General features: G+C 41.7%; 1 protein-coding gene across 1 annotated transcript; it reads left to right on the forward strand.

Moving 5' to 3' along the window:
* IPO5 (importin 5) lies at positions 1–27,310 on the forward strand. The gene is made up of 26 exons (XM_072135463.1): positions 1–406; positions 5,015–5,095; positions 5,461–5,653; positions 6,009–6,111; positions 6,396–6,492; positions 7,474–7,578; positions 7,695–7,817; positions 7,905–8,025; positions 8,107–8,194; positions 8,507–8,613; positions 9,455–9,579; positions 9,970–10,059; positions 11,110–11,283; positions 11,375–11,593; positions 12,527–12,610; positions 12,747–12,879; positions 13,393–13,514; positions 14,052–14,148; positions 14,536–14,708; positions 14,984–15,095; positions 15,720–15,775; positions 17,498–17,620; positions 17,957–18,176; positions 18,268–18,496; positions 19,227–19,368; positions 26,463–27,310. The coding sequence occupies exons 1-26, from the start codon at positions 326–328 to the stop codon at positions 26,547–26,549; spliced, it is 3,285 nt and encodes a 1,094-aa protein (XP_071991564.1). The 5' UTR covers positions 1–325; the 3' UTR covers positions 26,550–27,310.
* The last annotated feature ends 361 nt before the right edge of the window (positions 27,311–27,671 follow it).

Below are 27,671 nucleotides of genomic sequence, written 5' to 3' on the forward strand. Positions count from 1 at the left end.
TAAGGCATACGTCATCACCTGAGAGCCTCTCACAGCCACGCCTCTCCTTCTACCAGCTGCTCCTCTCAGAGCCAATCAGCTCTTTCCTTCGAACTGTCTCCCCGGCTGCGCCAAAAGCCTCCTGCCGGCTTCTCCTTCCGTAAGCCTCGCCTCCCTGCCAGTCTGGCCCAATGGCGTGCCAGAGACTGTCCATCGTGCGGGGCGTGTGAGGTCAGAGCGCGGCCTGGCCAGTGTCCCTCCTCTGTGGCCCCGCCCCCCGGCAGGCAGCTCTCCGGCCCGCGCTCAGTGTCGCGCCCTCTCTCTCGCTCTCTCCCCGTGTGTGGACATGGCGGCCGAGCAGCAACAATTCTACCTGCTCCTGCAGAACCTGCTCAGCCCTGACAACGGCACTAGGAAGCAGGCCGAGGTGAGCGGGGCCGGGGGGGGATGTGTGCAGCCGTGCGATTACTGTGACAGTCCCGTCTCCTCATGTCCCAGACGCGGCCCACGTGTTAGGGGAGACCGGCGCGCCACAGCTGCTCCGCCCGACACCGGCTCCTCAGAGAGGAGGGGAGGCACGATGTACCCATAGCCGCTGTGCTGCTACATGGCTCCGTCCTCAGTAGTGCAGCGTCTGGGCTCTGCTATGTGCCCTGATGAGGGTGACTGAGGCTTCTCCACAAGTCCCAAAACTTCCAGGAAAAGTTCCTCTAATAAACTGTCAATGTCTGATCGACTGCTTGTCATGTTATGTAAGCATCTAGGAGACCGGGCTGTGTGTCCCTGGGAGGGGGCATCTAGGAGACCGGGCTGTGTGTCCCTGGGAGGGGGCATCTAGGGGTACTAGCCCGTGCGTCCCTGGGAGGGGGCATCTAGGGGACCGGGACCGTGCGTCCCGGGGAGGGGGCATCTAGGGGTACTAGCCCGTGCGTCCCTGGGAGGGGGCATCTAGGGGTACTAGCCCGTGCGTCCCTGGGAGGGGGCATCTAGGGGTACTAGCCCGTGCGTCCCTGGGAGGGGGCATCTAGGGGACCGGGACCGTGCGTCCCGGGGAGGGGGCATCTAGGGGTACTAGCCCGTGCGTCCCGGGGAGGGGGCATCTAGGGGTACTAGCCCGTGCGTCCCGGGGAGGGGGCATCTAGGGGTACTAGCCCGTGCGTCCCGGGGAGGGGGCACATATGATCAGTGGGCAGTACTAGTCCATATATTACTGGGAGGGGGCAGAAATGATCAGGAGGCAGTGCTATGTTCATTCTCATAAAGTGTGTGTAATCCCCCAATCAGAAATGTAGGTAGGTAGAGAAGGTTTGAAGGAAGTTTATGGGTCATTGGGATGTTACCCCCTCCTATACCCGCATACTTGCTCTGGGATCTAACAGCAGAAGTATTTATACCGATGACAGTGCAAATCACATCTCTGTGCAGTCTCCAAGTGTGTCACACTGTGGAGGAGGCAGACTGAGACTGCTGCCAACATATCTATCCTACTGAAACCAAACAGATCAGTTCCTTGGACCTCACAAAATGAAACTTTCAACATGCAAGCATTGTGTCCTTCACTTGTATAAACAGGTTCAGCATTTAGAAAATTCCATTATATATTCTGTTAATAGGGTAAAAGCCCACTCAGAGTCCATTTCAGTTTTTTAGTTCCTGTTAGGCTCTCTTGAAACAGAGTATGTAATGCAAGGCTGAGATTTAGTTGTGATCTAGGCCTAACTAGTATTCTATTGCAAATGTTATTTTGGTACGTTATGTACCCCTTATATGCATAATCCACACACCAGGGTGGCATACCCATTCCTCCAATATCTGCCATAAACTATTTCTTATCATTGCTTTTGCCTAAACGCTTTGTGTCCTGAGAATAAGGTTGAACATTGTAACAGCCCCACTGCTCTTTCCATTAAGACAGTAGTCAGTCATAAATGGCAAATTCCTCTCTATGGTAATTATTAGCATGTCAAAATCTCACGAAAAGACAAGATCACTTTTCATGGAGGGGTTGTGGATCAGGGAAAGTTACTACTAACCCATCTACTGCTCTGTATTTTGTGATGTGTTTACTTGAATGATTATCATCAATGTTTTGAAGATACATATAATGTTGTGGGTGAAGGGTGATGCTACACACAGCAAAAAGAGGGTCTAAGTGCATGGTGCTATAGCAGTGCCATACATTACACCATGGATATGACGTGGCTACTTGTACAATTTAATTTTGGAGTAAGATAATTGATCAGAAAAACAGAATCTTTTGCATGTATTTCCAAGCAATCAACTTTCTGAATGTTCTCACATCCTGCAAGTGTAATGGGCTTTTCTCGGTTTATGAAAGTATAAATGCTATTAACCCAGTGCTCATCACTTTCACCCATTCTCAGCTAAAATATTCCACACACAGCTAAGGTCTTTGTTACTCTCAGCGTGACTTAATCCATTCTCAGCAGGGCACATTGTGATGCTTGGAGGGGAATCACTGGTGAATGAATCTGAATTCCAGTGTCTCTGGCAGGATAGTGTAGTCGGCGGACAGTGACATCATTGAACAGCATAGTTCAGCACTTTCTTTCCTTTGTAACAATAGGGAAATAATGGCCGTTTTCCTCAATTGAACGACTTTATCCATTGTTATCTGTGCTGAACTCTACACGATAGATGCACATGCTAATGCCTTCTATGCTATTACTGTGTCACAGCATGTAACTGCCTAAATATTATTCTTCTGAGGGAGAGGTTTACTGACCTAAATGTTATAAAAGTGTTAGAGATGTACACATGAACATTTACTGCAGCCCTTTCAGTGCCATACAGTATAATCAGGTCTCTATTATTAAACAGGAAAAATTTGAAAATAAAACTAAGTAAGCTTTAAAAGTAACTGGTAAGGAGAGGAAATGTAAGGGGGTACCCATGTGATTCCAAACAGCACCATCAACAATGTTATTTGCATTATTTGGTTTGGGCCAGCCAGCTTGCTATATACTTCAGGTTCTAAACATTAGCTGCTGATTCATGGAAATATTCACATTTTGGTGTGGAAAATCTGCAGTGTAATACAGTCGCATTAAAGTGAATGTGATTTGGGAAAAGTAATCAAGTAGATGTTTTTTTCTGCTGTGCATGTCTTGTTACTTTGCTTGCTCGTCCTCGTGGAGTTTTGCATGCATATTTTTTACATTGAGGTCTATGGTATAGTGAAAATCTGCATCAATGTGGGGTTTTCATGAAAAATTCCCTCAGTCTAAAGGGCAGTGAAAAAACGAAAAAACACATGGCAAATATGCATAAAAACCACACAAAAAACCCAAAACACTAAATAGACAAATATGTGTTTAAACACACAAAAATGCACATACTGGATGACAAGCCACAATATCTCTTTGCTCTTCTTTACCTTTTAAAAGTTTAAACTTTTTTTTTACTAAACCATCCTCCTCCCATCTTTTATCCAGCAACCACCAGACACCAAGCTCAGGGCTTTTCTGCAGTCCCATCCACCTTGGGCTTTATATACAAGATGATGGCTAATGATTGTTTCAAGCAGCAGCACCTCATATTATATTTAATTTTTGTTCTATTCCCTTCTGAAGAATAGCTGGACCATTATATAAGCTTTTTACCTCTTGTGTCAGCCCCTCATCCTCATAGACTGTAAGCTTTTGTGAGTAGGGCCCTCACTCCTTTTGTTCCATAAGAATGTTTGTACGTTGTCATGTTTCATTTTATTTATAAGTCCCCTATGATCTGTAAAGCCCTACAGAATATGACCTATGATGATTTGGCTAAAGATAATTATTAATAATGTCTGCAGATGGCTATAATAGACCTTACACAGTAACAACAGTCATATGAGACAATAGCATTGGGATCTCCAAAATCCGGGTATTTGAATTGTAGTTTAATTTTTGCAATAAAGAACTGCAAACTTTGTGCTACACTTGTTTTTAAGGGTTGCTGTTCAGAGTAAAGTTATTCTTTCACACATACTTGGCACTCACTTTCTACATAATTCTTAATAAATCTGTCCCACGCAAGAAAGTGTCAGATTATATAGCAACTTTTTGAAGGGGGTGGTTTGTAGAGTGAAGCTCAGAAGAGCTTGGAAATTATAGACTGATGCGAAAGTTCTGGAAACATTGATATTGCAGGCCACATAATAGCCGTAAAGTGTTTTTCCTAATATATACATGCTATTCATTTGGATACCAAAATTGTGACGCGAAGTAAGCCATCCAGCAAGTTTTATGAATGGACAATCTGTGTGCCCCAAATTTTATGGGATGTCGTTAACCTTAACACAGGAAAATTAATGGGGTTATCCGAGAGAAGCATTAAACTAGGGACGGGCATGGGCGGGCTTTAAAAATAATGAATGTGTGTTTACTTCCTCCATCATTCCTGACGTTCTGTGCCGTGGTACATCTGATCCGTGCCCCTGTTTGTTTAGAGGCGTGGAAGCTGCGCTTGGGGAGCTTTTGGCCCGGGCCAGCCACTCCCATCGTTCACTATATCCCAGCGCTTACAATGCTTAGAAATACGGATGGGAGTGACTGGCCGGAAACTCCACAAGCGCAGCTTCTATGCCCCTGTAAAGAAACAGGTATGGTCCGGTGTTCGAGTCGCTATGTAGTGCAGTGTGTGTTAGCTTTATTGATATGTCCGATAAAGCTACTTATTTAACACTGCAATACCTGGGTTAGGGATTTTGTGGATGACAGGTCCTCTTTAAATGAAAGACCTGGCCTTAGCAATCAGGTGTGACATCCTGCAAATGTTTTATGAAACTTAATCTGACCATTAAAAGAAAACTGCCAGGAAGATTTGGGACGCTAAACTATTGTGGACCAGTGGTTAAGTGTCCCAGTTTACAAAAATAGTTTCCAGTGTTTCACTAGTTCTTATTGTGTTAGTCCATATGCTCTGTAAAATTCTTTCATTTTATTGTAGCTAAATACCCACTTCCACTAATAGTTTTACTTGTTACGTTTTTATGAATCTCACATCTTCATTTAATTTTTTTATTTTTTTATAGGAAACCTATGACGGCATCCCAGGGCCATCCAAGATCACTTTTCTTTTGCAAGCAATACGAAATGCTGGGGCTGCTGACGAGGTATGCTTCATCACTCCTATCAGTAAATTTCTTCATCATTCCTGTGATATGAAGAATGTTTTCGTTATATGGCAGAAAAGCCTGTTGATGATAATTCAAGTTTATTATGTTGCCTGGAATTCTTCCACCACCAAATTTTGACACTCCTTAGTTTTCCGACAAATTGCGTTTGTGGCATCAGTGTTGCCCTTTCCTGCCACTAAGTTCGTGTACTCCGATTATGCCGGGTTATTAGGGAATAGCTTTATGCCATTACAGTTATATTTATAGAAATGTGTGCAAACTCACAAGACACAATTTGTACAATAATGTATTTACCTTAATAATTGGCTTTCCATAATATCATTTTGCTCCCTGTATTTTAGGCCAGGCAAATGGCAGCTGTTCTGCTGCGGCGCCTCCTGTCATCCTCCTTTGAAGAAGTCTATCCATCCCTTCCATCTGATGTGCAAAATGCCATCAAAACTGAACTACTAGTTGTAATTCAGTTGGAAGCTCAGTCCAATATGAGGAAGAAGATCTGTGATATTGTTGCAGAGCTGGCTAGAAATTTGATCGGTAAGGGTCGATAAGCATATAAGGCGATGTGTCCCTCTTCATTCTAGTCTACAGAAGTGCCAAGAATAGCTTAGGCTGACTAATTATCTTAGCTAGAGTTTCTTGTGCAGTGTGTGTGAGCTAAAGGTGGTTAAAATGCTTTGCGACAAACATATTAACTATTGGTTTTGTGAGCAGTCTTGAGGCACTTGTCTCAATGGCTAGAAAATGTACACATGTACTTCTATGGGCTCGCGCACCCCGCCATGGTTTTCATGGCTATTGCATGAACCAACTCCCCAAAGCCAGTCTTTTCTCCTGTTGTGGTACTTCAGGAATAAACATTTCCTTAATAAGATGTTCTTTATTTTATCAGATGATGATGGCAATAACCAGTGGCCTGAAGCATTGAAGTTCTTATTTGATTCTGTGAACTCTCAGGATGTTGGCCTGCGTGAATCTGCTCTGCATATTTTCTGGTATAGCATATATAGCCAGTTTCAAATACTTTGAGAATTTTGACATGTATGTTTGTATTTGTTTCAGAAACATTTCTGTAAACTATAGAGTGATTTCTTGTTATTCTTGTTATTTTCCAAAATGAAATGTGCACATTTTTGGCTTGGAAAGTTATGTTTAAATCCACGTGTAATGTTTACTTTCTATCTTAATTGCTCACAGTACTTAGTCTTCACAGTACTGTAATACTTTTTACCATGAAATTTTTATATATAAATAATCTTGTCAATTTTTTTTTTCCTAGGAACTTTCCTGGTATTTTTGGAAATCAACAGCAGCATTACCTAGAAGTGATCAAAAGAATGCTTGTTCAATGCATGCAAGACCAGAATCATCCCGGTGTAAATATTCTTATATTTTGGTATCGGGACTCAGCACGCAGTGCCGTTAGCAGGATCAGCCTGTAACACACTGACAGCCCCATCCTATGCTGTAACAGGGGCCTTATCAGTGAGAACAGCGAGTCTGCAGGGGGGATCCTGATGTCACAGGGAATCCTAGAGCAGAGGGGGTTAATAGCCATTTAGAGAAGATATGATGTGCATCCTCTCTGGCTGTATTTATAGACAGATCGGAATGTTTCCATTAGATTATATGTGATCTCTATATAAAAACAGCAGTGAACAGATGTGTTTCCCGCTGCATGGTGCCCCAGTTGAAAAATTGTTATATAAAAAAAATAATAATCAAATAATGCTTAAAAAAAATAGTTATACCCTGTCACCACACACAGAAAAGCTAAAATTTAATTGTATAAAAAAAATAGCTGCAAGTCTATACAGCACAGCAAGGTCCGTGGTATCAACCATAGACCGGTTGGGATTGGGGGGGGGGGGGGTTTAATGCATTAAACAATAATTGCCTAATTTGGCTATTTAAGCGGAGAAAACACTCACCGGAGTGGTTTTCTAAACATAACCTTCTATTAATATCTTATACGCCTAGGAGTTATTTACATATTTAACTCCTTGGTAAAAATATTCTTCAAAAATTGGGGCGGCGGTATCTTTACACTTTTGGAAAAATATTTCTGCAACCTCAATACGCAGTGTAGAATGTATTTTTGCAGAACTGAATAGGCACATTACCAAAGGCCATTCCCATGTGTATGTACATCCATAGTTTGCAATGGTTTATACAATAATCAAGTTGGTGTAACCATTGTAAATTGTTTTGTGTCTCTGATATCAGTTAGCTTTGTAGGCAATGTTCAATGAGGGGTTACTTAAATATATTTTTTCTATATATTTTCTGTGCTGCTCCCTGTATACTCTCTATTCTGCCATTAGACTCTCCTAATGCTCCTGCTTTCTAATTTGTAGATCAGGACACTATCTGCTAGAGCTGCTGCTGCCTTTGTTCTGGCCAATGAACACAATGTACCATTACTGAAGCATTTTGCTGATTTATTGCCTGGCATCCTTCAGGTGAGACCTCACACAGCAACTCTGATCTGCTATCTTGTACACTAGCATGTCAAATGTTTTGCATTCTCATTGTTATTTTAATTGGATTTAAATGATATTTATGTATTTTATTTTAGTCAGTAAATGAATCGTGTTATCAGAATGATGACTCTGTCCTCAAGTCTCTTGTTGAAATAGCTGACACAGTTCCAAAATATTTAAGACCTCATCTGGAAGCAACACTGCAGTTAAGCTTAAAGGTAAGACTTCTCCCCCCGCCCACCCCCCAAAAAAATGTTTTTGAAAAGGTGGATCATTTTTTTTAAGTAATTGTGTCTTAAATATAGTTGTGTGCAGACACCAGCTTGAGCAACATGCAGAGACAATTGGCACTTGAAGTTATTGTCACACTTTCTGAGACAGCAGCAGCTATGTTGAGGAAACATACAAGTATTGTTGCCCAAGCTAGTAAGTATTAATTTTCTGTCTATTGGTGAGCAGAATCTGCCCAATTGTAGATCAAAATCGTAATTCTTTTCTTGTTTTCAGTACCACAGATGTTGACTATGATGGTAGATTTGGAAGATGATGATGACTGGTCAAATGCTGATGAATTGGATGATGATGACTTTGACAGGTATGCACACATGCTTATTTCTTTGTAGTTGTGTATTGAGTCATCAATATTTTTATTTGATCAATTATTTTTGAGTCTATTATTAAACTGTAGTGAAAGCGATCTAACATTTTGTGTAGCTTTTTTTATGAATAAAGCATAAGAATAACCCCTGCTTCCGTTTTTTTTTTTTTGTAGAGTAAAAATGCGAGCTTTGGCAGCTAGTAATGCAATCTTCTCACCCTATCATGTCCTCTGTGTTCTGTATTATTGTGTAGCTTAACAAAAAAACAAAAATAACGTTTGAACATTAAACAATTGTCTCTTATTTAGCAATGCTGTGGCTGGTGAAAGTGCCTTGGACAGAATGGCCTGTGGCTTGGGTGGGAAAATTGTCCTCCCCATGATTAAGGAGCACATAATGCAGATGCTACAAAATCGTGAGTATAAATCCAAAGTTTAACCACACTGTTATAAGCAGTAGTTTATCACTTGACTCTGCAGTGCGAACAGAATAAACCACATTCGGTTTCTTAACTGGGAACATATGTTCTGGTTATTGCTCGCTCACTGGGACTTTATCTACACTTCGTTGTCTAGAGATGAAATAATTGTTCCTTCGAATAGTTTATATTAATTAGAATAGTACATTACTCTGTTTACTTAAGTACATACGTGCATCTGCTAATCAAGCATTATTCCATATCTGGCACGGGAAGGGTATCTGCACAAGTTACTTTTTAAGTGTGGGTTTGTCACACACTATATCTTCATGTAATACAGAAGCATTGTAATGTATGGGATTTATGACCATCCCATTCACACTTGCAGAAAAAATATTGATTCACAGGAAATTAACTTTTGCGATGCACCGGGTACTGCAAAAATCACTGCATTATACGCATCAGAAATCAGCGGTTTCAGCTGGAGTTGTTTGTAGAATTACTTTGAGATTACTACTGGGGCCATTCTGCATCATGTTCAGATATCCTAACTAGATTAACTTGGTGTGGATGAGAAGTTCCCATTTATTGACCGAATAATTGGCCTGTGTAAAAGTGCCTTTTGACAGTACTTCTGTCTAGATGAATAAAGTTTACAAGGGCATGAGAGCAAAGCATAGTTATGACAACTATAGACTAGTTTGCTTCTCATGTACCCCTTGACTGACTTTTTCATTTGGAGTGTCCCTAACTTTTTTTAATTGTAGAAAAATGTTTTTGCGTGAAAAACTTGGAGGAACAATTTATAGTAATTCATTATGTATATCTTTAACTACAGCTGACTGGAAGTACAGACATGCTGGGCTTATGGCACTATCCGCCATTGGTGAGGGCTGTCACCAGCAGATGGAGGGCATCCTTAATGAAATGGTCAACTTTGTTTTGCTGTTTCTTCAAGACCCGGTAAAAACGTGTTATCAATGCTTTTATTTAAATGTGTTCCCTTTACAAAAGATGAGCTTATATGCAATGATATTTGGTTATGCGCTGGGTTCAGAACATACTCTGTAAATCATAGTTTAGGCAATATGGGCCTTTCTCACTTATCCAATTCCTCCATTGACATAATAAGTGAGTGAAAAAATATTGCAATTTTCTGGATAAGGAACCCTGTGTCCTCAACTTTGTGAAAATCTGTAAACCAAGATGTTGCTAGTTGCATAGTAATCTAATGGTATAATAATGTATGTATTGTTAAAAGTTCTTTCAAATTAGACCATTTAAACTTTTCTTTTCTAATTACATCATTTCTAAATTGAAAAATAAGGTTGTGCGTGCTGTGTTTCCTTTTAGCATCCCAGAGTGCGCTATGCTGCATGCAATGCTATTGGACAGATGGCAACCGACTTTGCTCCTGCCTTCCAGAAGAAGTTTCATGAAAAGGTAAGCTCAACTATCTATACATATATGTATTACCACTTGTAAGGTCAATAATAACATAGGCTGTTTTTGTTAGTTTCTAGTTGTGTAACTTTTCACAGAAATTTGCTCAATTTAGCTCTGTCAATTATCAAGCAACCTATTTACCAGGTGTGCAAAAGAGTTAAGATTTAGAAACGCTTTCAGATACATTGCTCCCTGTGAACAGGAAAAACGGGAACAAAAAATGTGTGAAATGGCTTCTAAAGTTCTGCCAATATTAACCCCCTACCGACACGTACCGTAATAGTACGTCACATGCCAAGTACCGGTTGAGCCCTCTCCATGGCCGGTAAGTCTTTGCTGCATATTGCAGCAAAGTCTTACCAGTACCACCCGCGGCCGGTGCTAGCACGACAAAACGAAACAGTCTCGAGTCTTTGGAAGACTTTTTTTTTAAGCCGGCGGAGCATGTCCATGACAGCTTCGGGTCTTCCGAAGACCAATCTGTCTCATTTTAACCCTTTCATTACAATGTGCGATCAGCAGTAGGATCGATCAGACAAGCTATGGTTAAAGTACCATAGGGAGTCTGAAAAATAGTAAAAATAAAAAAGTTTAAAAAATTATAATAAAAACCCTAAAAAATGGCGCTCAGTGAAAGCTGTAAAACCCAAGCCCACAAGAAAATGCTGCAATTGCGATTTTTTGCTTCCCAGTACACGGCAGGGAATATTAAATACGTCACTATGAAGTGCAATTTGTTACGCAGATAACAAGCCGTGACAGCTCTTTGCGTGTAAAAATAAAAAAGTTCTAGATTTTTGAAGGTGGGGAGGGAAAAAAGCGAAAAAAGGGCATTGGCGGGAAGGAGTTAGACCTGTCGCCTGAAATTGATTGTCATGCATGTCTGATAGAAATTAATGTCCTCTGAGGTGAGAAAAAAATGCAATGTATTATACACATGGGACCTCATGAATGTGAGAGACGGGAGGCCCAGATGAGCTCTTTCTCTGCTGCTTCTGTATATATACATGAATAAAAGCTACCAACTAAGTTATCTTTTGGTTTTAGGTGATTGCAAGTCTATTACGAACCATGGCAGACCAGGCTAACCCTAGAGTCCAAGCCCATGCTGCTGCTGCTCTTATTAATTTCACTGAAGACTGCCCCAAGTCACTCCTTGTTCCTTATCTGGATAATTTAGTTAAACATTTGCATTCGACTATGGTAGTCAAACTACAAGAGGTATGTGTTTTGGCTTTTATTTTTGTGCAGAACGGTTTGGTTTTTTAGAATGAAACTAAACTTTTGGTTCATGTATTCTTCTCTTATTCAGTTGATCCAGAAAGGAACCAAGCTGGTTTTGGAACAGGTGGTGACTTCAATAGCTTCAGTTGCAGACACTGCTGAAGAGAAGTTTGTTCCTTACTATGACATGTTCATGCCCTTGCTGAAGAACATAGTGGAAAGTGCTGTGCAGAAAGAGCTGCGCCTTCTCAGGGGGAAAACAATTGAGTGCATAAGTCTTATTGGTCTTGCAGTTGGTAAGGAGAAGGTAAGAGTACAATATTTTTGCATTTAAGTAAAATGTTTAGATTTGCTCTATGCAAAAACTAAAAATCAAGCAATGGTTCAAAGTAAATTTGCTTTTCATTGACCTGAATCATGCTTTAACAGAGGTAATGAACATACGGCTGGCTGAATTCCAAACTTTAGGGTACCTCCACAACAGGCGTTTGCATTGTGTTTACAAACACATCTGCGCATCCAGTGAAAATGTATACAACTCAAAACATCAAGTGGTTATTGCTGATCGCATGAGTTTCATTGGAAACAGATGCAATCGGGTCGAGCACCACCCCCAGGAAATTGCAGACGGCATTCCATATGCCACCTGTGAATGTACCCTTGGGCCGGCGGCACAGGTGGCGTTTTGGGACGTTTTTAAGCAGTCCGTTAAAAACCGCATACATTTTTGGCAGGTTCTACCAATTACCTAGATTAAAAGGGGTCAAAACCACATGCGTTTTCAAAAACGCATGCATTTTTTAACTGACTGCTTAAAACCGGGCCAAAAACGGGTTCAAAACGCCACGTGTGCCGCCGGCCTAAGGCTGCAATTGGTAATGAGCATTTCCTCGTTCTGAGTCCATATGCTTTCCAGTGAAATGAATTTGATCAGTGTGTTGTATTGTTTAAATGTCCCACCGGGCACTAGTGTTTCTTCAGGAAACTCAACACATGACCACACCCTCTGGGTCTATTCTACCGTTTGGAAAATAATATCAGGAAACGGGCTGCCTCACCTGAAAAATGTTAGATTAGGATACTCATCTGGATACCATGTGATGACTGATTCCTCCCCACTCCTCTTTTCCACTCCAGTGTCCATTTAAGCTTTTTCTACTTTGTTTCTATTAGTTTCATAGGGATTTTTGGTGCTGAATAATGAATACAAATAATGTGTAATTTCCATTTGTCCTTTCAGTTTATGCAAGATGCTTCAGATGTGATGCAGCTATTGCTTAAGACCCAGACGGACTTCAGCGAATTGGAAGATGATGATCCTCAGGTGTGTCATCTTGTATCTTGAAAGCAGTATTTTTATTTTTTTTTTTATTCGCATGGATATGAACGTGGCTTAGTACTGAATAGTTCAATAATTTTGTTGTGCCTCAACCCTCTATTAAAAGTTCATATATTTTCAGATATCTTATATGATCTCTGCATGGGCACGTATGTGCAAAATCCTTGGGAAAGAATTTCAGCAGTATCTTCCTGTGGTCATGGGACCTCTCATGAAAACAGCTTCCATTAAACCAGAGGTGGCTCTTCTAGACAGTAAGTTTCTGATCTTTTAATATATGAATTATTCCCCATGTCAGAGAATATTTTTACGATGAAAATCATTTTAAGGCTTATATTTATTTTTTTGGAGATGGAAGAATCTTATTTTTGAAGGCCAGGTTGGTGGAATTGTGATCCCGTGCTAAATTTATTGCAATCCGAAACTTTGGCACAAATAACACTGACAGTACAGAAAGACATTGGAGAGATCTATTGTGAGGCAGGCATTGTACAACAGGGTTGTTTTTTTTTTTTTTTACGGAAAAACTGCACGCTTGCTTCGGAAGATTTCAGTCTGCTTGATAAATCTGCCATATAAGGTCTTGAGGGTTTTTGCATTGTGGACTTGCAGCCAAATATGCAAATGTATTTAAATTCTCACGTCATAAAAGTGTTATTCAAATAATACATTTTCCCCAGTAGATCAGAAAATATTCTTGAAATATGCAGAAATTGTTCTCATTTAAAGCGCTGTAATTAGTTTAATTTTTTTTTTTTTTTTTACAGCTCAAGACATGGAGAACATGGGTGATGATGACGGTTGGGAGTTTGTAAATCTAGGAGACCAACAAAGCTTTGGAATCAAAACTGCTGGACTGGAAGAAAAAGCAACCGCGTGCCAAATGCTGGTAAGTATCACGTGTATGATGTATCTTATCCTAAGTAGGGGGCTGTATTTACAGCTCTGAGTCCTAGGCACTGAACTTGTACAGGCCCCCGAACCAGCTGAGAAAAGGCTGACATACACGTTATCTTGTTGTGCTAGTTTCTTATTACTTATAAGCAGGTTTGGTCAGTGTTAAAAAAGATAGTTTATAAGATTTTTTTTATTGTGAACTTGTTAACGCCCACTTCCTGTTGTGTCCCACTCGTATATAGTGACACCCCTGTGCCTAATTAATGCATTCCTCCATTCTTGTACACACACTTTCAGTCTATGGCAGCAATCTTGCTAAGTAGGTGGTAAGAAAATAAAGCACATTCTTCTGGGACACCCTTAGCACAGAGTGTCATGCAATATGTTGTCTACTACCCAGTATTCTTTATACATGGCCTTTTCTGAAGCAGACCAAGTTCTCTAGACTCGGTTGATTAGTGTAGTTTGCAAAATATGCATAAAGTTAAATGAATAATTCGCTTGAATTTTTTTTTCTTCTTATCTACAGGTTTGCTATGCTAAAGAACTAAAAGAGGGATTTGTGGAGTATACTGAGCAAGTTGTAAAACTGATGGTCCCCCTCCTTAAATTTTATTTCCATGATGATATCCTTACAATTGAATCTTTTATTCTCTAAATGGCTTTTTTATATACCCTTTCTGCTTCTTTCCTCTAATGGAAACTGATTTTTGCATTTTTAAGATAAAGAAAAATACAAAAGTATAAGGCTATAATATGATAATGATTAAAAACAGAAATTGTTTTGTATCATTTTGTGCAAGACCTGGGAATCAAATGTCTTTTCTTGGTTGAACATTGTGTCGTGGTTACGAAAACACAGATATGTTATAGTGACATGCCAGACACCTCACTGAAAATGCAATTGAATAATAACATGGCTATAATCTTATCTGCTCAGCTTTGGTGGTGCAGGGTTGAAACATTATTTGCAAACCTCTCCTGATTTTTTTTTTCCTTAATGTATACCTTACGTGTAAGAGTTGCGGCTGCAGAGTCTATGCCTCTGTTATTGGAATGTGCAAGGGTACGCGGTCCTGAGTACCTTACCCAAATGTGGCACTTCATGTGTGATGCTCTTATAAAAGGAATTGGAACAGAGCCGGATTCTGATGTTCTCTCAGAAATAATGCACTCATTTGCAAAGGTAACTTTTAGTACTTTTCTATGTTTACTGTAGTATTTAGTTGAATTGGTCCCCTTTGTCTTGGGTTATCTTGGATATGCTTCAGGAAATAACTATTATCTATCCGGTTGCCATTATTATCATGTGAGACTTTAAAGGGAGTTTTATTTTGTGGATCCACAAAAACTTGATGACCTACAGATGACAGTTTTTGCACACAAGCGGCTTAAAAACGTTGCGGTAAGTGTTGTCTGTAATTGCTTCATTTTCAATTTATTATAAATCTTTTCTGGCAGTGTATTGAGGTAATGGGAGATGGATGTTTAAACAATGAACACTTCGAAGAACTTGGCGGAATACTGAAAAGCAAACTCGAAGAGCACTTTAAAAACCAAGAACTAAGACAAGGTAAGCTTGAACAAGCTATTGTGTTTACTGTAAGAATTTCTATAGTGCCGTTGTATTCTACTTTACAGATCATGTCATAGGGGTACATATATCAAACTTTTGTATTGCCTTTTTCTTAAATTTTTTGACTTTTGCTCATTTGCAACTTTTTATGTGCATGAAACGGTCTCCTTTCAAAGTTCGCCATTGCCTAGTTTTTTGCAGTGTGCGGAGATGTGAAAGTTGCGACTTTTTGAAAAAGACAAATTTTTGTGCAAGTCTACGTATGTCCTTGACCAGATGTATAAATCAGCTGGGGGACTGTTTGCGACTTTTGTTTTAAAGATTCACTATAGACCAAACTCAATGTTTTTCTTTATTGGTACATGTGAAGGTACATCTGACCAGCAGGAATGCCAAGAAAGTCTCAATAAACAGACAGCAAGACTTATGATACATGTGCCCCATAGGCAAACAAAATAAGACCTTACTTACAGTGCAATAAAATGGTCATCGATTGCAACAATAGGAATGCGAAACCTGCTTTACAATGTGACCCCATGAATTGTGGGACTCACTGGTTCATATGACAACAATGTTATATTTGCAGCATATCCCAAAAGCTGTAATTAATTTTACTTTCAGTGAAAAGACAAGATGAAGACTATGATGAACAAGTAGAGGAATCATTGCAAGACGAGGTACGCTCTGGATATTCTTTTGAGCACCGATTTTCATTTGGATCACTGTATTGTGTCTTGCTGTATAAAATGTTCATCAGTACACCTATTATTGTATGTTCCATGTAGTCCTAGAATAGCTTATTGAAGGAGTAGTACAGAATAAGAGACACTGCTACTTCTCCCTAACAGCCCAATGTACGGTATATACTCGAGTATAGGCAGTCCCCGGGTTACGTACAAGATAGGGTCCGGAGGTTTGTTCTTAAGTTGAATTTGTATGCAAGTCGAAACTGTATATTTTATAATTGTAGATCCAGACAAAAAAAAATTGGCCCCAGTGACAATTTGAGTTTTAAACATTTTTTGCTGTAATGGGACCAAGGATTATCAATAAAGCTTCATTACAGACACCTTACAGCTGATCATTGCAGTCTGGGACTATAGTAAAGCATCCAGAGAGCTTCACCAGAGGTCAGAGGGGTCTGTCTGTAACTATGGGTTGTCTGTAAGTCGGGTGTCCTTAAGTAGGGGACCGCCTGTATACCCAAATATAAGCTGAGGCCCCTATTTTTGCCTAAAAAAAAAAAAAACCCCAGTTGACTCCAGTATAAGCCTAGGGTGAGAAATGCATTGGTCACAACCTGTATATAGCTAGTTAATCCCCAGTCCCCTGCCCAAGTATATAGCCAGCCACGTGCTCCTTTTGCCAAATAACTCTTAAGAATACAAGTCATATTTACCAGATCAAAAGAATGAATGTCTCTTAGAAAAGACGTATCTAAAGACGGGAAGGGTTCGAGCACAACCTTTTTTGGCCAAAGGGCCGCATTGTCATGCCGCTACTCTTCAGGGGGCCACACTATTAACCAAAACCCTAGATGCTGCAAAAACCATAGTATTGAGTAAAGGACTTGGGGTACATTCACACGCAGTATGCACGCCGTGTGCTGGAGAGGAGGAGGTGACCCCTCCTCCCTCCATAGAGAATAGCAGCACACACGCCGAAAGATAGAGCATGCTCTATCTTTTTGCGGTGTGCGGCCCGGATCGGTGCCACACGTGTGGCAGAGTATCTGCGCTGTGCCGCTATTGCCGTCTATGGGGACGTACATGTGGCTGCATGTACGCCCCCGCAGACGGCCGTCTGAATGAGCCCGAAGTTAAAGTCTCTGCATGACACCACAAAGCGTGTGGACTATGAAGGAGGTCTGGTCAGAGTTAGGGGCATAGATATTGGCTAAAGTGTATGTCGCGCCCTGGTTCTCACATTTGCGGAAAAGAAATCTAGCTTCCTCATCTAACATAGTCTCCATTACTTTACATTGGGTGGACTTGTGTACTAAAATGCATACACCCTTAGACTTGCCTAGTGGGTTAGTGCAATAAGAGACTGGGTAATGCTGGTTTCTGAAAGTGGGAGTTCTGAAATGGGTTTCCTGAATCCAAAGGATGTGTATCTGCCGTTTGTGGAAGTTATATAAAACCTGGGAACGGTTTTTCCTGAACACTGAGGCCTTTGGCATTGAAGGTTTTGTCCATCCTTTGAAATGGTTGTTTTTATTCTGTGACTTGGGTAAAGTTTTAGTTTTGCAGAAAACAGAGAAGTCTTGATGTTTACATGCAACATACACAACTTTTGGGTTTAACTCTCATACAAAAGTGTTGCTACCAGGATCTAAACAAATACTAAAATGGCTCCTAATGTGTTTCACCCACTAAACAATTGTTTTCTATCCACAGGATGACAATGATGTTTACATCTTGACCAAAGTAGCAGACATTCTGCACTCTATATTCAGTAGCTACAAAGAGAAGGTGTTGCCTTGGTTTGAGCAGCTTCTGCCTTTAATTGTTAACTTAATTGTAAGTTTATTTTGCAATTTGTTTATTTTGAAAATGTGTTGTGATTTTTGGAGTATCGTCATATTTATACGGACATGTCCAGGCCTAGTTACTGAGATGTGTTCTACATGAAGGATTGGGCAAGTTTACTATAATAGAACATGTTCACGTTACTTTTTAGATCTGGGTATTTATACTTTACAAAGTTTCAGCAGTAACAATTCCTCTCCGATCACTATCATATGCAGAAAACTGGAAGCACGTTTATTTCCTGTCTATATTACATAGCTAACTTTTGGGTTTTTTGGGGTGGACTTTTTGTAAATTCAAAAGTTGAAGTATTTTTCTTTCCTCTAGTGTCCTCATCGGCCATGGCCAGACAGGCAGTGGGGCCTCTGTATCTTTGATGACGTTATTGAACACTGCAGCCCCACGTCCTTTAAATATGCTGAATGCTTCCTGAGGCCTCTGATACAATCCATCTGCGATAGCAGTCCAGAGGTTCGTCAAGCAGCTGCTTATGGTGTTGGTGTCATGGCACAGTTTGGCGGTGATAATTATCGCCCATTCTGTACAGGTATGTGGTTTTTATGTAGATGTAAAATAAGTCATTTTGTTCATAGATTTTGCTTAAACTGTACCTTTTCGCCTTGATTATTTCATTGCAGAGGCTCTTCCACTTCTTGTTGGGGTTATACAGGCCCCTGATTCTAAAACCAAAGAAAATGTTAATGCAACAGAGAACTGCATCTCCGCTGTAGGAAAGATAATGAAATACAGACCTGATTGCATAAATGTGGATGAAGTTCTGCCACACTGGTTGTCGTGGTTGCCTCTTCATGAAGACAAAGAGGAAGCTGTTCATACGTTTAACTTTCTCTGTGACCTTCTTGAAAGGTAAAATGTAAAGAACAACCTGTCATGTTGAAGAAATATCTTAAAGGGAACCTGTAGCCACAACCCCCATTTTTCACCATGCACATGTTCCAAAGCCCATAACAAGCTTGCTTCTGTACATACATCCCCCCCACTCCCTCATTGGCCGGCAATGGGGACGCACATATGTCCCCCATGGGCCGGCAACATGCGCACAGTACTGCTCCGCACACGGGATAAAGATAGGACATGTGCTATCTTTTGCTGTGTGATGGCACCGTGTGCAATGGATCGCTATGGGGAAGGGTTACCCCTCCTCCTCTCCATGGTGTCGGACCTATACCCGCCTGGCAGTAGATAAATTCCAGAATTTATAATCTATCCATTGAAAGTAAACCAGAATACTAGTACATAAGTCTCCATTTATTCCCATCCTGTAATATTTATAAATATGTAATGTTTTCTCATGCCTATGACTTGGATTGCTCTGGATTAGAACAATATCTCTCTCTTTTTATAAACTGCCAGATGCCTCTTTCACGGGGGGTTTGGAACTGGGACTAAAACCAAATAGCCTTTTTTTCTTATCCAGAGCAACCTGATTTACTGCCTGTGTTTTGGATAAACCCTGTAAACTGTAATTAGTTTAGGTAATGATTTCTAACTGCAGTGTATAGTGTACACGAAATGCTAATACAGTTCTGTCATAAGACAATGCTTCAATGTAATGTTTGTTTTTATATCTTGACAGTAACAATCCTATCGTACTAGGGCCCAACAATTCAAATTTACCCAGAATATTTAGTATTATAGCAGATGGAGGAGTCCATGAATCTATTAAAAATGAAGATTTATGTGGCAAAAGACTTGCTAATGTAGTACGACAAGTTCAGGTAAGCTCCAACCTCATAAGAAGCATACATTTTACTTTTATAGTTTACAAAATTGAGTGAGCTCTGGTTTACAAACTCTTGTTATCCTTTTCAGCACTGTACTATATAAAACCACCCCATATAAGATAATTAAAAGGAGTAAAAAAAAAGTGGGCTCCTATGTTTTACTGTTTTGTTGCTTAATCCCTTTTTAAAAAAAAACTATCCCTGTTTAAATGGACAATCCATTGATTGCTATGGGACCTCCAGCATTGCTTACAAGACGAGATCAGAACAGCCTTTCTGCATATCGCAGGGGTCGTGGCAGCCACCTCACAATCAGTTATTTATCATTTTTATCCAATGGCTGAGGGATAAATTCCATTAGTTAAAAAATCCTTTCATGTGCTATATCCATCTTTGTCAACATGACCCAAAGGATACGCCTTAAAGGGGTTTTTCCACAAAAGAAAATTCTCACATTTCAATCCCTTAGTGATGTTAACACAATAAAGATCATTTTAACCATTTACTTTACAATTTTAGTCAGTTTTATTGCTGTTTTAGCTCCTATCACTCTGTTTCTCAGTGTAAAATCCCAAGGTGTGGGCGGGGCCTCTCTAAGCAGACACATTATGATCCATATAGTTTTGTGGGGTGATAATGTGGTTAGATTATCAGGGTACAATGTGTATCTGCACTTTCAGCTGGCTTCTGAGATTGTACTAACACACTGACACAGAGAGAAAGAGATAAGACGGATCAGAGATGTATGAGATCCATTAGATGCCTATTACAGAGGTCGGCTCTGCTACATCTCTGTCCTCAGTCTCACAGATCTTTGCCTGTATTCCACTTCCCCTGGATCACTTATCTCCTTGTAGCTTGTAGTTTGCAGCTTGCCTCTCCTCACCATCTCCTGGCAGGAAGTGAATCAGATTATGTGTCTGTGAGCTCCTATGCTAGAACTGCAGGGGGCTACAGGCACCAGACACAGTAATCTCAGCAGCACAATCTCATCCAAGATGGCGCCCGACCCCAATTCTGGATTTTTGTTGATAACAGTGAATTATAGAAGAAGTTATTTTGTTATTACCCTGAGTACATATAAGGAACTTGTCTTTATGGGAATACCCCTTTAAATGCTTCCACTAGTTGATGTGGAAATATACGGAATGATATTATAAAGTCTGTATGAAGAGGGCTCACAGGCTAAACAATCTCCATATAGGACAGGTGTTCAGGTAATACAGCAGACTGTATGTTGTAGTTATAATGTTGTCAAATTGTCTTACCCTTGATAAAGTGGCCTGTGACACACTAAAGATGAGTTTCCCCCTCTCACCATGACAGCACCCAACCAGAGAGAGAGGGATCCGCCCCCAGGGACAGGAAACCCAGACTTCAAATTCTGCGGTACGCCCCATCTCCTTCAGTGGTTTCCTGTCCCTGACGGGGGATCCAGTGAGTCTCGTGAGGCTCAGGAGTCGCGGTGAAAGGGGGGAATGGGAGTCCCAGGTACCCCCAGGTGGCTGCACAGGTCCCCCGCCGAGGCTTACCGGAGGGTGGTCACTCGGCGGCGGTGGAGAGGTGAATGCTGCGAGGTGCAGCGCAGTCTGTGGGTGCGGGCGGACTCCGGCACACCTCCGATCCGGAGTGGAGGCGTGTGTGTGGAAGGGCGGCTGAGCGCTGGCCTCTTCCTCTGCGATGGTCTTCCCCAAAATGGCGCCGACTCCACTTCCGGTGAGGACCGGAAGTGACGCGCCGCCCAGCGTCCACATGGGAGATGACGTCAGACGCGGTAATTTTAAAAGGAGATCCCACACAGGAGTCCTGTGTGTTGTTTCTAGCACCCACAGCCAGCCACAGGAGTTGCTCCAGTCGTGGATGAAAACGGAGCTGTATCCTCACCACTGAATAAGATGAGTTCTAATGAAGGTGGTAGAGAGTCGGTGGACACCGCTACGGTAAAGTTTGAGTAGGGGGATAGTCCGCTGATTGGTGAGTGTGGCCTTACCATGCCTTTAAACTGGTTCTGATGATGTCTTATGTGATTCTTATTTTAGAGGGAAGAATCTCGTAAGGGGAAAGCCACTGTAAAGTCTAAGCATCATGCATGTAGAATCTGTGGAGATAATCTGCCTGACTCTTATTTAAAACCTAACTGTGACCAGTGTGTTCAGCGCCTGTTAGCACAAGAGCAGTCGACCTTGTTTGAATCCATGCGTATGCTAATCCAGCAGGAGGTGCGTAGTTCTGTGCAAGAAATAAGGAGATCCCTCAGGTCAGAGAATTCCCCAGGCACTTCCAGGCAACTTGAAGATTCTGGCCCTAGTTCGGGAGAATCATCTGAGTCAGAGGAGGAGGACAGGTCAGGCAGACCCCTGTTTCCTATAGAGGATATTGATCATCTAGTAAAATTAGTAAGATCAACTATGGAGTTAGAAGATGAAAAAGAAGAACGCTCTGTAACAGACGTTATGTTCCAGGGTCTAGGAGAAAAGAAGAGAAAGGTTTTTCCTATCCATGAGAATATTTCCTCCCTTATCCAGGCAGAATGGCGCAAGGCAGACAAGAAGGTTTTTATCCCTAGAGCTATGAAGCGGAAGTATCCCTTTCCTGAGAAGGAGACAGAGATTTGGGACAAGGCGCCAAAAGTAGATGTTGCCGTGTCTAAAGTGTCTAGAAAGAGTGCGCTTCCAGTTGAGGATTCAGGTGTGCTTAAAGATCCTATGGATAAGAAGGCAGATGGCTTCTTAAGGCGTTCCTGGGAGGCAGCAGCGGGCGCATTCAAACCCAATGTCGCGGCTACATGCGTTTCTAGGTCTCTTTTTGTTTGGCTTTCCCAGCTGGAGGAGAAGATTAAGGCTGGTGCATCCAGGTCACATCTCATCTCGGAGGTTACCACTGCACAGAAGGCCTCTGCCTTCTTAGCCGATGCCTCGGTGGACGCCTTAAGGTTATCGGCAAGATCGGTAGCCTTATCTAATTCTGCCAGAAGGGCCTTATGGCTGAAGAACTGGACAGGTGACCTCCCATCTAAAAGTCATCTATGTAGTATTCCTTGTGAAGGGGAATTCTTGTTTGGGTCTGCACTAGACAACATCTTGGAAAAGGCAGCTGACAGGAAGAGAGGTTTTCCTAGTACAAGGCCTCAAGAGAGGAAGTTTTTTCGCCCCTCACGGCGATTTAGATCTCCTCAGAGATCCGGAGACAAGAAGGAGGGGTGGCGACCCTCTAGGAGGTCTAAGGGATTCATGTTTTCCCGGCCTCAGGATTCCAGTAAACTTCCCGGTCAGCAATGACGCCAGGGGTCCTGTGGGGGGAAGGCTCTCCCTGTTCAAGGCGGAGTGGAGCAAGATTTCAGGGAGCAAGTGGATTTTGGGGATCATACAAGATGGCCTAAAATTACCTTTTCTATCCCCTCCCCCACAGCGTTTCAAGATAACCTCAGTGGCCGGAAGAGCAGAAAGACAGGCTCTAGAGACCGAAGTAAGATCCCTATTGGAAAAGGAGGTGCTACGGCAGGTGCCACTGCAGGATCGAGGGACAGGATTTTATTCAACCCTGTTCCTTATAAAGAAACCGGACGGAACATTCCGGACCATTATAAATTTAAAACCACTAAACTGCTACCTAAAAGTGGAAAAGTTCAAGATGGAATCGATAAGGTCAACCGTAAACCTGCTCTTTCAGGATTGTTTTATGGCTTCCATAGACTTAGCGGATGCTTATTACCACGTCCCTATTCATCCGGACAGTCAGAGATTCCTGAGAGTGGCGGTGAGGATGGACGGCAAGATAGAGCACTTCCAATTCAGAGCTCTGCCCTTTGGAGTGGCGATAGCACCGAGAGTTTTCACAAAACTAATATCGGAGGTGGGAGCCTACATACGGAAATATCAGGGCACCTTTGTGCCATATCTGGACGACTTCCTGCTGATAGCAGGTTCGGCAGAAGAGTTGCAGATCTTAATAAAGGTGGTGATGAAGATCCTACATCGCCTGGGCTGGATGGTAAATCTGAAGAAGTCCTCCCTCACTCCGGCCAGATCAAAGATATTTCTCGGCATCACATTAGATTCCACTCAGCAGAGATCTTTCCTTCCTCAGGACAAGGTGGTGAAGATAGTAGCCTCGGTGGAGAGGCTGTACAGACAGCCATCCCCTACCATAAGGGACATTATGAGGACTCTGGGTCTCTTTACAGCGGCAATCCCAGCGGTGTCTTGGGCGATGTATCACGCAAGGCCCTTACAGCTCTTCATGTTGGAGAACTGGAGGGGGGACCAGTCCTCCTTGGACCAGAGGATTACACTTCCTCAACAGATCCTGGATTCCCTGAGATGGTGGCTAAGAGAGGAGAACCTCCAGGCAGGCCGGCCTTGGAGAGAGGAGAACCCTCTATCCATGATTACGGATGCAAGCTCTACGGGTTGGGGAGCCCAGGTCAGGGGCCTCTTATTCCAGGGATCATGGAACGAAGAATCCAGGAAAAAGTCCTCAAATCACAGAGAACTAGAGGCCATCCTGCAGGCGATCAGACAAGCTCTGCCGATGATTCGGGGGACAGACCTGAAGATTGCCTCGGACAATGTCACAGCGGTGGCGTTCGTGAATCGCCAGGGAGGTACCCGAAGCGGGTCCTTAATGAACCTCTCGCATCAGATTCTAGAACTAGCGGAAGCCAATCTAAGATCAATATCGGCGGTTCATATAAGGGGCAAGGACAACCTGCAGGCAGACTTCCTAAGCCGTCATCTCTTACGTCAAGGAGAGTGGTCCCTGAATCGGAGGGTATTCTCCAAGATAACCAGGCTTTGGGGTCAACCAGAAGTGGATTTATTCGCCACAAGAAAGAACAGACAGGTCAGGCTCTTCTGCTCCCTAGACCCGAGAGACCGATCTTTAAGTCTGGATGCCTTCTCAATCAGGTGGAACTTCAGCCTAGCATATGCATTTCCACCCCTGTCTATTCTTCCAAGGGTTCTGAAGAAGATACGGCAAGACCAAGCCAGAGTTATTCTTATAGCCCCCTTCTGGCCCAGGAGGGCATGGTTCTCAGTATTGAGAGAGCTATCGATATCAGACCCTTGGATCCTCCCAGAGAGTCACGATCTCCTCTCCCAGGGCCCAGTATTCCACCCGCAGATTACGAACCTCCATCTGACGGCCTGGAATTTGAGAGGCGCATCTTGAGGGAAAAAGGCCTCTCGGACAAGGTAATTACAACCCTGCAGAAGAGTAGAAAAGTAGTTACCTCTAAAATCTATTTCAGGGTCTGGAGAGTATTCTCAGATTTTTGTTCCCCAGATAAAATAGACTTAGCTCATCCAAATATAGCTAAGATATTAGATTTCCTGCAAGCAGGATTAGATAAGGGCCTAAAACCTGCCACCCTTAAAGTTCAGATCTCTGCCCTTAGCTCCCTGTTTGAGTCTCCTTTAGCCTCTCATCCCTGGATATCTCGGTTCATAAAAGCGGCATCTCGTATGACCCCCTTTAGGAGATGTACGGTGCCCCCCTGGGACCTCACTCTGGTATTAAATTATCTGATAAGAGATCCTTTTGAGCCCCTGGAGTCTTGTTCACTAAAATGGCTGACCATTAAAGTTGTATTTTTGGTAGCTATCACTTCAGCCCGTAGGGTTGGAGAGATATCGTCTCTGTCATGTAGAGCGCCTTTTCTCAAGATCTTGGATGACAGAGTAGTTCTGATGACAGACCCGGCCTTTTTACCAAAGGTAGTCTCTAGATTCCATAGATCCCAGGAGATCAGGCTCCCATCCTTCTGTAGTAACCCTTCTACGGATAGGGAGAGAGAGTTTAACAAGTTGGATGTTAAGAGGGCCATTGAGCTTTATTTGGATAGGACTAGAGATTGGAGAAAATCTGATAGTCTTTTTGTTCTTTTTGGTGGCAAGAATAGGGGGCAGAAGGCCTCAGCGGTAGTTATAGCTAGATGGATTAGGCAAGCCATTAGCTCCGCTTATTTAGCAGCCGGTCAGCCGATACCAGAAGGTCTAAAAGCCCATTCCACTAGAGCAGTTTCTTCCTCATGGGCAGAATTTAGAGAGGTGTCGGTTAATCAGATTTGTCAGGCTGCCACCTGGTCTTCTCCACATACTTTCTATAGGCACTATAGGCTAAATGTAGCAGGTGCACAGGAACTTTCCTTTGGGCGAAGGGTTCTTTCTTCAGTTATCCCTCCCTAAGGATTTCATCTATGTTATTCTCTCTGGTTGGGTGCTGTCGTGGTGAGAGGGGGAAACCGGTAATTACTCACCGGTAATTGTGTTTCCTTGAACCACGACAGCACCCTGGTTATTCCCTCCCTTGTAAATTCTTTTTCACACTTGGGTGTTCAGTGTTATGTGTGTGTCACAGAGGTGTGAGATTCTCTCATTGAAAGTGATACTGAATGACACGGTGGTCAGAATTAATCAAGAACATTAAGTCCCATACAGTCTCTGTAATCCACTGAAGGAGATGGGGCGTACCGCAGAATTTGAAGTCTGGGTTTCCTGTCCCTGGGGGCGGATCCCTCTCTCTCTGGTTGGGTGCTGTCGTGGTTCAAGGAAACACAATTACCGGTGAGTAATTACCGGTTTTCTGCTTATTTGAAGGTGTTTTTATTTTTTAAATGGGTAAACGGGTGAGATTTCACATAGATGAGGCAGTGCTAGAAAGGAAATTTTCACACTGTACCAAAGGGGGTTCCTAGTTTCAGAGGGCCAAAGGGTTCTCTTTAACAATATCCTATACATTGTACATAATGTGGTGCAAATTAGTGTCATTCATTTGGAAACATGTATTTATGACCAGTACCCAGACTTGGTGAAAACATAATTTTCTGGAATAATGTAACAAATCAAGTTGTTGGCTATATCTAAGGCCATATGTACATACAACAGGAATTTCTGTAGGAATGGTTTATAACCCACATCATTTTTTTCCCCATGAAATTCACCTCTTGTACAACTAAAATCTCATGATAGTTAATGCTATTTACTTGAATTCTTGGTGAAAGCTTATTTCTCATTTACATGTTGCAATTGCATAAATTGAAGAACTCATTGCTGATTTTGCTTAAGTGTTTATTAACCTATTTGCAGGCATCTGGAGGACTGTTCACAGAATGTGTATCACAGCTGAATCCAGTTCAGCAGAAGGCTTTACAAGATCTCCTGAGTGCTGCGTGAAGACTTCTACTGCATATATTGGGAAAACTGACATCAAATAAACTTACCTCTTCTGTTTAGGTTTCTTTTATTTTTGTTTTGAGAAAAGGAGCAGTAGTGTTCATAAGCAGGTGTTCTACAGGACATAACGTTGGGAGAAAGGAACCATCCCCCAGACTGGAAAATGTATGAGAACATATCAAAATGGATTCCTTCAGCAAAGATGGATGTTCCCTGCAGGCCTGTAACTCTAAATGGATGATTCTATTCTATCCTCATATATCTCCTGTTTTCTGCCTTTGTGAGAAGGGAAAAAACTGCTTACCATAGTCTTCAGTTGTCACCTAATTTGGAGTGTGGTTGCTGTAGATGGATTATAAGATACAAGGACTTAGATCTGGTGTACTGAAAGGGCCTTCAAAGTCAAAGCTTTTAAAAATGGTGCTCCCCATGTCATTTACCAAAATGGTGTGGCGAGGTCATAATAAGAACGATGTTATAATCGTCATGACAGCTTTGTCTCCACATTGTATTATCACATAAGTTTATAGAGTATCTTTTTTGCCCTATTAGAGGATTCATTTTCAAATATGATGGTCAAGAAAATTAATTTAGCACAGATTTATATTAGTATATTTTTATTAGTTTTGGTCACCCATAGTCCAAATAATGTGGTTTGACATAGGACAACATTTAGCTTCAGGCCCTTGAATGTGAAATGTCTTTTTGGCATGTCTGGCAATATCTCCTTCACTCTTCAATAAACAACAATGAAATCTGAACACCAGTCTGATCACGATTCCCCTGCTGTCTCACTTTTATTCACCTGATACTATATCATGAGATTGGTTAGGAGCGCATACAGTATACTCTGCATGTGAGCAGTTTCCTTTTTTTTTTTTTTTTTTTTTTTTTTTTTTTGCTGACTGTTACAGGTTTATTCATTTTTATGTTTGTCTTATGTTATATATAGGATGCCTTTATTTTTTTAAGGATGCTTTCATTTCAGTTTTAGCACTATCCATATTTTTATAGTAGTAAATGTGTGCACAGCTATGAGTTTTCACTTTGAATTATTAACACTTCTGGTTTATTCCAATGCAATATGAGTTCAGTTTATACAGCAAAAAAGCCAGAATTTTT

This window comes from Engystomops pustulosus, chromosome 2 (assembly GCF_040894005.1).
Source record: "Engystomops pustulosus chromosome 2, aEngPut4.maternal, whole genome shotgun sequence".
Lineage (NCBI taxonomy): Eukaryota > Metazoa > Chordata > Amphibia > Anura > Leptodactylidae > Engystomops > Engystomops pustulosus.